The sequence below is a fragment of the Taudactylus pleione genome, unplaced genomic scaffold, assembly GCF_031769625.1.
Source record: "Taudactylus pleione unplaced genomic scaffold, aTauple2 ptg000540l, whole genome shotgun sequence".
NCBI classification, from domain to species: Eukaryota; Metazoa; Chordata; class Amphibia; order Anura; family Myobatrachidae; genus Taudactylus; species Taudactylus pleione.
The window spans coordinates 1185024-1198233 of NW_028284942.1; the positions used below are offsets into that span (position 1 = coordinate 1185024).

The 13210-nt window shown below is 43.1% G+C and overlaps 3 protein-coding genes across 3 annotated transcripts in view; 2 read left to right on the forward strand and 1 right to left on the reverse strand.

Annotated features, from left to right (window-relative positions):
• Positions 1–13210, reverse strand: part of LOC148500910 (uncharacterized) — a 542640-nt gene that overhangs the window by 390682 nt on the left and 138748 nt on the right. The window lies entirely within an intron of this gene.
• LOC148500914 (uncharacterized) overlaps positions 1–13210 on the forward strand; it is a 243827-nt gene that overhangs the window by 62972 nt on the left and 167645 nt on the right. The window contains exon 6 of the mRNA XM_088451194.1: positions 7551–8138. Within this exon, the coding sequence (XP_088307320.1) occupies positions 7551–8138 (588 nt within the window). The remainder of the gene's footprint in view (positions 1–7550; positions 8139–13210) is intronic.
• LOC148500916 (uncharacterized) lies at positions 1241–7395 on the forward strand. Its single transcript, XM_088451195.1, has 5 exons — positions 1241–1455; positions 1698–1748; positions 3213–3474; positions 6434–6500; positions 6569–7395. The coding sequence occupies exons 1-5, from the start codon at positions 1241–1243 to the stop codon at positions 7393–7395; spliced, it is 1422 nt and encodes a 473-aa protein (XP_088307321.1).

Here is a 13210-nt window from a genome sequence, read left to right on the forward strand (position 1 = left end):
TGGCTATGCCAGAGACTAGCGCATATACAGGAGGCGGCTATGCCAGAGACTAGCGCAGTTACAGGAGGCGGCTATGCCAGAGACTAGCGCAGTTACAGGAGGCGGCTATGCCAGAGACTAGCGTAGTTACAGGTGGCGGCTATGCCAGAGACTATCGCAGTTACAGGAGGCGGCTATGCCAGAGACTAGCGCAGTTACAGGTGGCGGCTATGCCAGAAACTAGCGCAGTTACAGCAGGCGGCTATGCCAGAGACTAGCGCAGTTACAGGAGGCGGCTATGCCAGAGACTAGCGCAGTTACAGGAGGCGGCTATGCCAGAGACTAGCGCAGTTACAGGAGGCGGCTATGCCAGAGACTAGCGTAGTTACAGGTGGCGGCTATGCCAGAGACTAGTGCAGTTACAGGAGGTGGCTATGCCAGAGACTAGTGCAGTTACAGGAGGCGGCTATGCCAGAGACTGGCGCAGTTACAGATGGCGGCTATGCCAGAGATTAGCGTAGTTTCATGAGGCAGCTATGCCAGAGACTAGTGCAGTTACAGGAGGCGGCTATGCCAGAGACTAGCGCAGTTACAGGTGGCGGCTATGCCACAGACTAGTGCAGTTTCTTTTTTTAAACGTAAGATGAAACATGTTTTGGTTTTCCCAGAATTTTCTTATTTTGAGGAAATAGTAAAGGGATCCTGGTTAAAACTAAATTAAAAATGTCATATTCCAAAAAAATGTAAGTGTCTCTTTCCTATTTCAGAATAGGATACCAACGAATGGGAAATACCACCCATGGTGGATGCTCCTATTGCTAGGTTGGTTAGATTCCTCACTACTAAGAATGAGGCTGTTCTAAAATCTTTGTTCACCTTGTCAGGAGTATCGCTGCTGCCAATTCTGGCCAGCGCCTGGGTGATTGAGGCTATCTGTCCCTGGATGAATCGGATGATTACTGGTTTTGAATCCGGGGATGAATCTGAAGCTAACTCCTTAGTTGATCAGATTTCGTAAGCTCTAACCTATATAGATGACGCTTTATTAGATACTATTCAGATACAGTCTCATATTTCAGCCTTAGCTGTTTCTGCCAGGCGTTCGCTTGGCTTAAAACATGGAAGGCAGACATAGAATCAAAACATGCTCTAGAGGCATTGTCTTTTGAAGGAAGGTCTTAACAGGTTACAGGAGGTAAAAGTCCTTACCTTCTTGTAACTACACCTAAAACAAAAACTCCTAGGTTTTGTTCCTTTCGGAATGAAGGTAAGGGAAGATTTCAGGCTTTCCAAGGTGCACCTAGAGGTCTACAAAGAGGGACCTTTAGGGGACGAGGTGGTTCCGGCACCAGTCGACCTGCAGCTAAGCCAGCAGGGAGATCCACATGACTGTCACGGGATTGGGACCCGTCCTCTGGTGGGAAGTCGCTTACTCAAGTTCCAGGAAACTTGGTTCAATACAATCCCGATTTTTGGGTAAGTCATATGGTCACCAGGGGTTACATTTTGGATTTTGAGGGTCCTGTTCCAAGAAGGTTCTTTTCAACTCCTCCCTGTTGATGGTTGCAGAAAGGCGGCTCTCATGCAGGCAATTTCTGCGCTTTCCATTCCTGAGAAATTATTCAATTTCCAGCACTACAGGTAGTTCTGGGGTTTTACTCCAATCTTCTCTTAGTAGACAAACCGGACAGGTCATTCTGACCCATTCTCAACCCCAGGAAGTTAAATGCTTATCTTCACTTGGAGAAATTCAAGATGGAGTCAATAAGGTCAGTCATTTGTTCTATTGTAAGAAGAAGATTTTCTGGCTTCCATAGATATCAAGGATGCCTACCTACCTCCATATTCCTATGTGGCGGGGTCATCAGCATCTTCTGCGGTTTGCAGTGGAGCATCAACATTTTCAGTTTCAGGCTCTGCCATTTGGTTTGGCCACCGCCCCCAGAGTCTTTACAATTATATTCCTACTCAGGAGAGAGGGATTATATGTGTTTGCTTATCTAGACTATTTGTTGCTAAGGGCTCCCTTAATAGCTGTATTGAAACAACATATTCAGATTACTTTAGGCATGCTCCACAGATTCGGCTGGATCATCAACTTTCCCAAATCAAATTTAATTCTATTTCAGAGGATGGTATTTTTGGGTCTTCTCTTCGACACTCAGTGTCACAGAGTGTTTCTGCCACAGGCAAAGATTCAGGATCTTCAATCCAGAATAAGGACCATTTACTGATGTCTCATATATGGGTTCTAATGGCTATGCAGGTAATGAGGAAAATGGTAGCTTCATTAGAAGCTGTTCCTTTTGCCAGATTTCATGTCCGACCTCCACAGAACCAATTGTTTCATTGATGGATAAAACCAGACCCTCGATTAAACAATCAGATGTTCAGGCTATCTCTGCAGATCTGGCAGTCTCTCCGCTGGTGGTTACAGGATGCAAATCTGGACCAGGGTTGCCAATTGTCAGTAAAAGCTGTTGTCACCACAGATGCCAGCATTACAGCCTGGGGGGCAGTGGTTCTGTACAGACACTTGCAGGGTGTATGTTCTGCCCAGGAAACTGCTCTTCCTATCAATATACTGGAACTAAGGGCAATTCGATATACATTGATTCAGGCTCAATGCTATTTAAAGCATTTACCAGTATGAATTCAGATAATGCCACAGCAGTTGCATACATAAACAAGCAGGGTGGCACACGTAGCTTTCTGGCAATGAGAGAGGTTTCTCAGATTCTTCATTGAGCAGTAAATTGGGTTCCAGCTATTTCAGCAGTTTACATTCCAGGGGTGGACAACTGGGAGGCAGACTTGTTAAGTCACCACAGTGTGCAGACAGGGGAATGGGAATTACACCAGGAGCTGTTTGCAGAAATAGTTGCCAGATGGGGATCTCCGGACATAGATCTAATGGCTTCTCCTCTCAACAAGAAACTGCCAAGGTACGGATCTCGGTCCAGGGATCCTCAGGCATCTCTGGTGGATGCCATAATAACATCTTGGCTGATCCAGCTAGGATACATATTTCCTCCTCTGGTAATGTTGCAAAGGGGAATTACCCAAAATTTGACAGGTGGGCCGAAGGGTGGTTATGGTGGTTAAAGATTGGCTGCGCCGTCAGTGGTACATAATTCTTTTAGACTTATTTGGGCTGCTGTGCGCAGGTTGGTTGAAACCCACTAGCTTTGTCTTTTATTTAGACATTCCATTTTATCTGCCTCTGCGTCCAGATCTGTTGCTTCAGGGCCCATGCCATCACCCCAATTTGCATTGCTTGGCTTTGACGGCATGGTTGTTGAATCCAAAATTCAGAGGACCAAAAGGTTTGCAGAGCCTGTGGTGGAAACCATGATACAGGCTTTTAAACCAGTTATTTCCCAGATTTATAATTTGATATGGAAGATATATATATTTCTTGGTGTAACCAAGACAAATTCACACCTGAAATATTCTGAGTATCTCACCTCTTGTCCTTTTTACAAGGGGGATTGGGTAAGGGTCTGAGATTGTCCTCTATTAATGGACAAATGTCATCCCTGTCGATTATGTTTCAAAGGAAATTGGCCACCATTCCAGAAGTTCAGACCTTCTTACATGGAGTTCTTCGCATGCAATCTCCTTATTTACCTCCAGTTCCTAATTGGGATTTGAATTTAGTTTTGATGGCACCATTGAGCCTTTGGAGTCTGTAGAATTGCGATATCTCACTCTGAAGGTGGTTTTCCTTTTGCCCATTTCCTCGGCCAGGTGGGTATCGGAATTAGCGTCTCTTTCCTGTAAATCTCCGCTTATTATTTTTTTTACACACTAAACCTTCCTTTCTGCCAAAGGTGGTATCGGCTTTCCACATTAACCAAGATATTGTCCTTCCGGCTTTCTGCCAGGATTCAGTGACTAGTGAAGCGTCTTCCTTACTACTGTTGGATGTGGTACGTGCGTTACGCATTTACTTGGACCGTACTGCGTCTTTGAGGTGTACGGAATCATTGTTGGTGTTGATTGATGCACCAGAGACGCTGGCCTGCTTCAAACGGGTCCATCGCTAGATGGGTCACTTCTGCCATTAGGCAGGCATATTTGTCCTCGAATGTGACAGTTCCGGCCTCAACTCGATGCATGCTGTCGGAGCCTCTTTTTTACCGCTTCCATACATTTGGCGCAAGCGATGCCAGTGATGGGCGGAAAATTCTTATTTTTCAGTCCCAAGATTCTGTAATATTTTGAGTGGTAGAACAAATAAAAGAATTACCCCAGTGACCCATCTTTATATTACACCCAACCACCTCAATATCTTTGGTTTATCACCTTAATGCAAGCCTGGACAACATGTAGCTCTCCAGCTGTATGAAACTATAACCCCCAGCATGCCCTGCCACAGCTTTGCTATTAGGGATTGCTAAAACTGGCAGGCAATGCTGGGATTTGTAGTTTCACAACAGCTGGAGAACCACAGGTTGACCAGGCCTGTCCTAATCAGTCACAGTGACTGGCTTATTACATATCAGCCTGCTGCACATAATAACGTGTCACAGTAACTGGCTTATTACATATCAGCCTGCTGCACATAATAACGTGTCACAGTAACTGGCTTATTACATAGCCTGCTGCACATAATAACGTGTCACAGTGACTGGCTTATTACATATCAGCCTGCTGCACATAACGTGTCGCCGTGACGTGGCCCAGCAGCCTCCCATGTATTTGCAAATGCATGCAACTAATATCTCTGAATTTCTATGACCATATAGTCTTCATATATTGTTGCAGGTATTATTCAGTGTGCTGAGGTACAATAGGGGGTTAAATCCCCCTCCTTTTGCTACTTAGTATGACCCCTCCCTTTCATGCACCTGATTAGTACTGCTAGATTGATTGAGCAGCTGCCATTTTTGTTTGCTTATTACATATCAGCCTGCCGCACATAATAACGTGTCACAGTGACTGGCTTATTACATATCAGCCTGCCGCACATAATAACGTGTCACAGTGACTGGCTTATTACACATCAGCCTGCTGCACATAATAACGTGTCACAGTGACTGGCTTATTACATATCAGCCTGCTGCACATAATTACGTGTCACAGTGACTGGCTTATTACATATCAGCCTGCTGCTAATAATGTGTCACAGTGACTGGCTTATTACATATCAGCCTGCTGCTAATAATGTGTCACAGTGACTGGCTTATTACATATCAGCCTGCCGCACATAATAACGTGTCACAGTGACTGGCTTATTACATATCAGCCTGCTGCACATAACGTGTCACAGTGACTGGCTTATTACATATCAGCCTGCTGCACATAATAACGTGTCACAGTGACTGGCTTATTACACATCAGCCTGCTGCACATAATAACGTGTCACAGTGACTGGCTTATTACATATCAGCCTGCTGCACATAATAACGTGTCACAGTGACTGGCTTATTACACATCAGCCTGCTGCACATAATAACGTGTCACAGTGACTGGCTTATTACATATCAGCCTGCTGCAAATAATTACGTGTCACAGTGACTGGCTTATTACATATCAGCCTGCTGCAAATAATTACGTGTCACAGTGACTGGCTTATTACATATCAGCCTGCTGCTAATAATGTGTCACAGTGACTGGCTTATTACATATCAGCCTGCTGCTAATAATGTGTCACAGTGACTGGCTTATTACATATCAGCCTGCCGCACATAATAACGTGTCACAGTGACTGGCTTATTACATATCAGCCTGCTGCACATAACGTGTCACAGTGACTGGCTTATTACATATCAGCCTGCTGCACATAATAACGTGTCACAGTGACTGGCTTATTACATATCAGCCTGCTGCACATAATAACGTGTCACAGTGACTGGCTTATTACATATCAGCCTGCTGCACATAACGGCTTATTACATATCAGCCTGCTGCTCATAATAACGTGTCACAGTGACTGGCTTATTACATATCAGCCTGCTGCACACAATAACGTGTCACAGTGACTGGCTTATTACATATCAGCCTGCCGCACATAATAACGTGTCACAGTGACTGGCTTATTACATATCAGCCTGCTGCCAATAATAATGTGTATTACCTAGCGTGAATGGGTCAAACAAAATAACTACATTTACTGAGATTGTTACACGTTCATATTAATTATCGCAAGCGGCAAACAAATTTTCGGAGCTGAAACATAACATCAATGTTTGATCACTAATTACTAACCCAACTTTTGCACAAATTGTTTTATATTAGCTGTTTTATGTCTCTGCAATAGTAGGACAAATGGATTAAATAAATGATTACAAAATACATATATTTTGTAATGTGGGAACATGTTCTGAAATCATTTTAATGCAAGTACTAATAAAATGTAAATGTTGGTAAAGTAAAATATATGATCTATAGTGCATCACTCAGCAAAGCTCCCCTTGTCTCCTTTCTTCTCCTGTATTATATTTATTAGTGTGAGCAGTACCAGCCCAAAGTGTTCTGCATTAGGTTGTACGAACCACAAACCTATGGGAATATGGGTGAGATAAATAGTGATTAATGACACCTTTGTTGTGGTATTCTTGGTTAACTATTTTATTTCTACTAGATGGACCCAATACAAGGAATACTTTGGAGGAGACTCTCGCGTGGTCTCCTCATTTGAAATTAGAAGATAGGAACATCACACGAGTGTCTCCAGAAGAAAACCATGTTACCCTAAATATACATCCAGCACTTCACAGTACAGATATACCATCCGATCCCTCTATTCTTGAGGAATGTTCTCCTGGTAACTCTCATATTGCTTCACAAACTACAGATCATGGCAGTGATACAATAATGTCCTCTTCTGAATTTCACAGAGGTGATAGGCCATTTCCATGCTCTGAGTGTGGGAAATGTTTTACTGTGAAATCATATCTTGTTGCACATCAGAGACGTCACACAGTTGAGAGGCCATTTCCATGTTCTGACTGTGGGAAATGTTTTACTCTGAAATTATATCTTCTTAGACATGAGAGACGTCACAAAGGTGAGAGGCCATTTCCATGCTCTGAATGCGGGAAAAGTTTTTCACTAAAATCATATCTCATACAGGTGAGAAACCTTATCCATGCTCTGAGTGTGGGAAATGTTTTGCACACAAACAAGGTCTTGTTATTCATGAGAGAAGTCACACAGGTGAGCTGCCATTTCCATGTTCTGAGTGTGGGAAATGTTTTATCAGCAAATCAGCTCTTGCTATACATGAAAGAGTCCACACAGGAGAAAAACCATACCCATGCTCTGAGTGTGGAAAATGTTTTAATGAGAAATCACATCTTAATATACATCAGAGAAGTCACACAGGTGAGAAACCATTCCCATGCTCTGAGTGTGGGAAACGTTTCACAAATCCGCTCTTGTTGCACATCAGAGAAGTTACACAGATGAGAAACCATTTCCATGTTTTGAGAATTTGAAAAGTTTTGCACAGGTTACACATCAGAGAAGTCACACGGGTGAGAAACCATTTCCATGCTGTGAGTGTGGGAAATGTTTTACAAACCAGTCATCTCTTGCTGGACATAAGAAAAGAAGTCACACAGGTGAGAGGCCATTTCCATGCTCTGAGTGTGGGAAAAGTTTTACACAGAAATCACAGCTGATTATACATGAGAGAAATCACACAGGTGAGAAACCATATTCATGTTCCGAATGTGAGAAATGTTTTAAACTTAAATCTCATCTTGTTGAGCATCAGAGAAGTCACACAGGTGAGATGCCACTTCTATGCTCTGAGTGTGGAAAATGCTTTTCACATAAATCACATCTTGTTCAACATCAGAGAAGTCACAAAGGTGAGAAACCATTTCCATGCTCTGAGTGTGGAAAATGTTATACACATAAATCAGCTCTTGTTATACATGAGAGAAGTCACATGGGTGAGAAGCCATTTCAATGTTCTGAGTGTGGGAAATGTTTTATACAGAGATCAGATTGTGTTAGACATCAGAAAACACACACAGGTGACAAGCCATTTCCATGTTCTGAGTGTGGGAAATGTTTTATACAGAAATCAGATCTTGTTAAACATCAGAGAACTCACACAGGTGAGAAACCATTTCCATGTTCTAAGTGTGGGAAATGTTTTTCACAATCATCTGATCTTATTAGACATCAGAAAAGTCACACAGGTGAGAACCAGCTGTTGTAAGGCATCAGAAAGTCACAGTTTAATTTCATTAATTGGTAAACATGAAACGGGCATGTATTAAAATGTTACATTTAAGATAATTAATGACATTATTTGTTTACATAGCACCTTTCTCCCAATAGGATTCAAAACACTGCATATTTGTATAAGGTGAGACAGCCATCTTGGATGTTCACACTTGCTATTCTGAGTAATCAGTTACATCATGCATGGAGAGGACACATAAATAGGGCCTTAGAAATAGTACCTGACACCCCAGCACCATGAGGCAACAATTCTAACCACTATGCAATCATGCATAGTAAAAATGCTTTTGTTTTTAAATGTAAATGGAATAAAAACAATGAAATGTACAAATTCTACTCACAAAGGGTATTTCCAGCACTGAGCTATGGAGGGCAATTCAAAATCCAGTCACACATTAACATGGTATAAAATGATTATTTATTTGGCGCCACAAATGTTCCGCAGCGCCTTACAAAGTACAGAAACACGTAGACAAGCGACTTACAGAACAATACAATACAATACAGGACTAGGACATGGATAATATATATATATATTGCTACATTAGCGACCATAACACCCAGATAAGCAACAGAGCATAAGCAACCAAGTGTTAGGTGCCCTAGTGGTAAGAAGTAGATGAAACTATAAAATTACTTCACATATATAAATGACGTGTTATCAACCAGACTGGGACCGATTAAGCATGTGTGGAATTTATTGCAGTTTCCTTATCCTGTTATACACCCATAGCAGAAACCTGTAGCTCCTGCACTCTGGGATTACAGCTGTCATAGGATGATGCATTGACCACAAGCTCTGTAGTACTGTGTAGATAGGCATTGTCTGCACTAACCCCTCCAGCCATAATCTGCCGGCTATGGGGCCTTGTGATGGCTTGTTGTGCTGGAAGAGCCAGTTTGGGTGTAAATGATCTGCAAGGATAGTTACATAGCATCTGCCAGTCAGTGATGTCTGCAGATGTATCAAGGGTGAATGGTTGGTGTAATGTTCAGCATAACTTCCTCACAGCACTAAGGCCTTGGCTGTGATTCCCACCAGAGCCCTAACTGCAGTCTGTATATTCATCCCATGCTTGTGTGCATTTGCTCTGGGTACTGATTTCCAGCCACAATTCAAAAATATACTGGTAGGTTGTGTCTCCTGACAGATGACCCTATTGTGTCTGTGTTTGTTAATGTGGTAGAGAATATGGATTGTAAGCTCCACTGGGGCAGGGACTGTTGTGAATGGCCAACAGCGTTCTCCCCAGAATTTTTTTCCAGCCGGGTGTCATCAAGAAGTAGCCGTGTGGGGCCTTCGCAATAGTAAAATGTTTTAAACCCTGACCTTATGTTTTAAAGTTGAAATAACATGTTATATATTAATTCTTCTCTTATTATTAGAGGTCCAGTCATCTGATTATGAAAAAGCTGCAAAGTCTGTAGGATCTGGTCCTTTTTATACAGTTTCCAGATACTTTTCCCCACTTGCAGGCTCCCAAAGTGCCGGGTGGTAGACTGTTTCTTGCCGGGTGGTGCACCCACAAAAAACAGCCTGGGGAGAACACTGGCCAAATCTATGTGTGCTATATAAATAACTGGTGATACAGAATACCCTCCCCACACACACACACCATAATAGAGCAACGAATACCATGGACTTTCCTTTGTTACTTTGTAGTGTCCATTGCCTTGTGGGGTTTTCGCATTCATCTGTATGATACAGTTGGAACCTCAACCTGTTAAACCTGGCTTCACATTTCCAGTGATCTTGTGTGCAGTGGTGTTCATGAGCTCAGGCGGTGTGCAGAGCCTTGTGCCCTGGGGTCAGCAATGTGGCCTGATTGGGGCAACAGTTGTTATACCACATAGAAGAAAGGGAACGTTGCACTGTACAAATGCTGATATTATCTGTGGCTCCAGGACTCATTATTGATGTTAGCTGCATCAATTTTGTATGACTGTTGTATATTACAGTGTTGTCCATGGGCGCCCAGAGTATTTTGTCAGCCACGGTGGTGTTGCATGCTGGATGTCTTCCCTGATGTTGTGTAGACGTGTACACCATTGTAACTTACACATCAAAATTTACATTTCATCTTAATTTCGGAGATGTAGTCACCTATCAAGCTTTGTTCAGTCACTTATATCATGATACGCTGACATCTTCCTGCAAACTATATGTGAGGGCAGAGTCAGGGACTGAGCTAATTGGGACCTCCTGCTCTATGATCTGTACAAAGGCAGAGCAATCCCTCTGTATAGTCTTGTCTGTTCTCTATAGGAATATCAGATGCTCTCATTCATAACTATCAGTAACAGAGATCTGTAAATATATACACAGAGATCTGTATATATACACTGAGAGACTGGTATATACACCAAGAGGTCGGTATATATACACTGAGATATCTGTATATATACATTACATGTCACAATATGTAACACCTCTATTTTCTAGTTTTTATTGAAATGTAAGTTCAGGGAATAACCTGGAATGGTACAAAGCTGGTGACTGCTGGGGGGTAAAGAAAAAAGTTTTGGTTAGCAAAAACTGAAATATATTGTGAATTTCGGAGGTATAAAAAGCCTTTATCAGAGAAGAACTGATGGGCTTAAAACCTACAACTTTTCTACAGCAATATTAAAGAGGCTGCCTGTGCTGGGCAGCACCAGCTACCGAGGGCTGGGCAGCACAACCAGCTACCGAGGGCTGGGCACCACCACCAGCTACCGAGGGCTGGGCACCACCACCAGATACCGAGGGCTGGAAGGTCTTATAGACCAAAGAATAGAAATTCTATATATTAAAGCTGGCATCTTGTGAGATACTGTTGAGTTGTCTTGAAAATGATCCGTAAGGTATCTAAACATCGACAATTGGGATGTGATACCAAATCGCCTGTCAAAATACTGTCTGGTGGTAATAAACTATTTAGTGCTTTAACTTAAGTGGGTGCTTTTCTTAAATTAATACTTGAACATAGCAGAATATACAGTGTATATATATATATATATATATATATATATATAAATTATTGAGTGCCATTGATTTAAGCCTGTTGTATAAATAACATTTTGTCTTGCACCCCATTTCCCCATATGTAACCTATTTTTAATAAACAATAACTGCTGAAATGTATGTACATGTAACAATCTCACTCCCAACGTCACTTCTGGTAATCTCTGCTAATGCGCCTCATTCTGGTATGCACACATGCCTCCTCACCTCTGGGTATTCCTCTAGTAATAATCTCACTCCGAACTCCACTTCTGGTCATCTCCAATACTCCTTACCCTGGTATATACACATGCCTCCTCACCTTTGGGTGTTCCTCTAGTAACAATCTCACTCCCAACACTTCTGGTAATCTCTGCTAATGCGCCTCATTCTGGTATGCACACATGCCTCCTCACCTCTGGGTATTCCTCTAGTAACAATCTCACTCCCAACACCACTTTTGGTAATCTCTGCTAATACACCTCACCCTGGTATGTACACATGCCTCCTCACCTTTGGGTGTTCCTCTAGTAACAATCTCACTCCCAACACCACTTCTGGTAATCTCTGCTAATGCGCCTCATCCTGGTATGCACACATGCCTCCTCACCTCTGGGTATTGCTCTAGTAACAATCTCACTCCCAACGCCACTTCTGGTAATCTCTGCTAATGCGCCTCATCCTGGTATGCACACATGCCTCCTCACCTTTGGGTGTTCCTCTAGTAACAATCTCACTCCCAACACTTCTGGTAATCTCTGCTAATGCGCCTCATTCTGGTATGCACACATGCCTCCTCACCTCTGGGTATTCCTCTAGTAACAATCTCACTCCCAACACCACTTTTGGTAATCTCTGCTAATACACCTCACCCTGGTATGTACACATGCCTCCTCACCTTTGGGTGTTCCTCTAGTAACAATCTCACTCCCAACACCACTTCTGGTAATCTCTGCTAATGCGCCTCATCCTGGTATGCACACATGCCTCCTCACCTCTGGGTATTGCTCTAGTAACAATCTCACTCCCAACGCCACTTCTGGTAATTCTGCTAATGCGCCTCATCCTGGTATGCACACATGCCTCCTCACCTTTGGGTGTTCCTCTAGTAACAATCTCACTCCCAACACCACTTCTGGTAATCTCTGCTAATGCGCCTCATCCTGGTATGCACACATGCCTCCTCACCTCTGGGTATTGCTCTAGTAACAATCTCACTCCCAACGCCACTTCTGGTAATTCTGCTAATGCGCCTCATCCTGGTATGTACACATGCCTCCTCACCTTTGGGTGTTCCTCTAGTAACAATCTCACTCCTAACACCACTTCTGGTAATCTCTGCTAATGCGCCTCATCCTGGTATGCACACATGCCTCCTCACCTCTGGGTATTCCTCTAGTAACAATCTCACTCCCAACGCCACTTCTGGTAATCTCTGCTAATGCGCCTCATCCTGGTATGCACACATGCCTCCTCACCTTTGGGTGTTCCTCTAGTAACAATCTCACTCCCAACTCCACTTCTGGTAATCTCTAATGTGCTTCACCCTGGTATGCACATATCCCTCACTTCTGGGTATTCCTCTAGTAACAATCTCACTCCCAAAACCACTTCTGGTAATCTCTGCTAATGCGCCTCATACTGGTATGCACACATGCCTCCTCACCTCCAGCTGTTTCTCTAGTAACAATCTCATGTCCAACAACACTTCTGGTAATCTCTGCTAATGCACCTCATCCTGGTATGCACACATGCCTCCTCACCTTTGGGTGTTCCTCTAGTAATAATCTTACTCCGAACTCCACTTCTGGTCATCTCTAATAGTCCTCACCCTGGTATGCACACATGCCTCCTCACCTCTGGGTGTTCCTCTAGTAACAATCTCACTCCCAACACCACTTCTGGTAATCTCTGCTAATGCGCCTCATCCTGGTATGCACACATGCCTCCTCACCTTTGGGTGTTCCTCTAGTAACAATCTCACTCCCAACACTTCTGGTAATCTCTGCTAATGCACCTCATCCTGGTATGCACACATGCCTC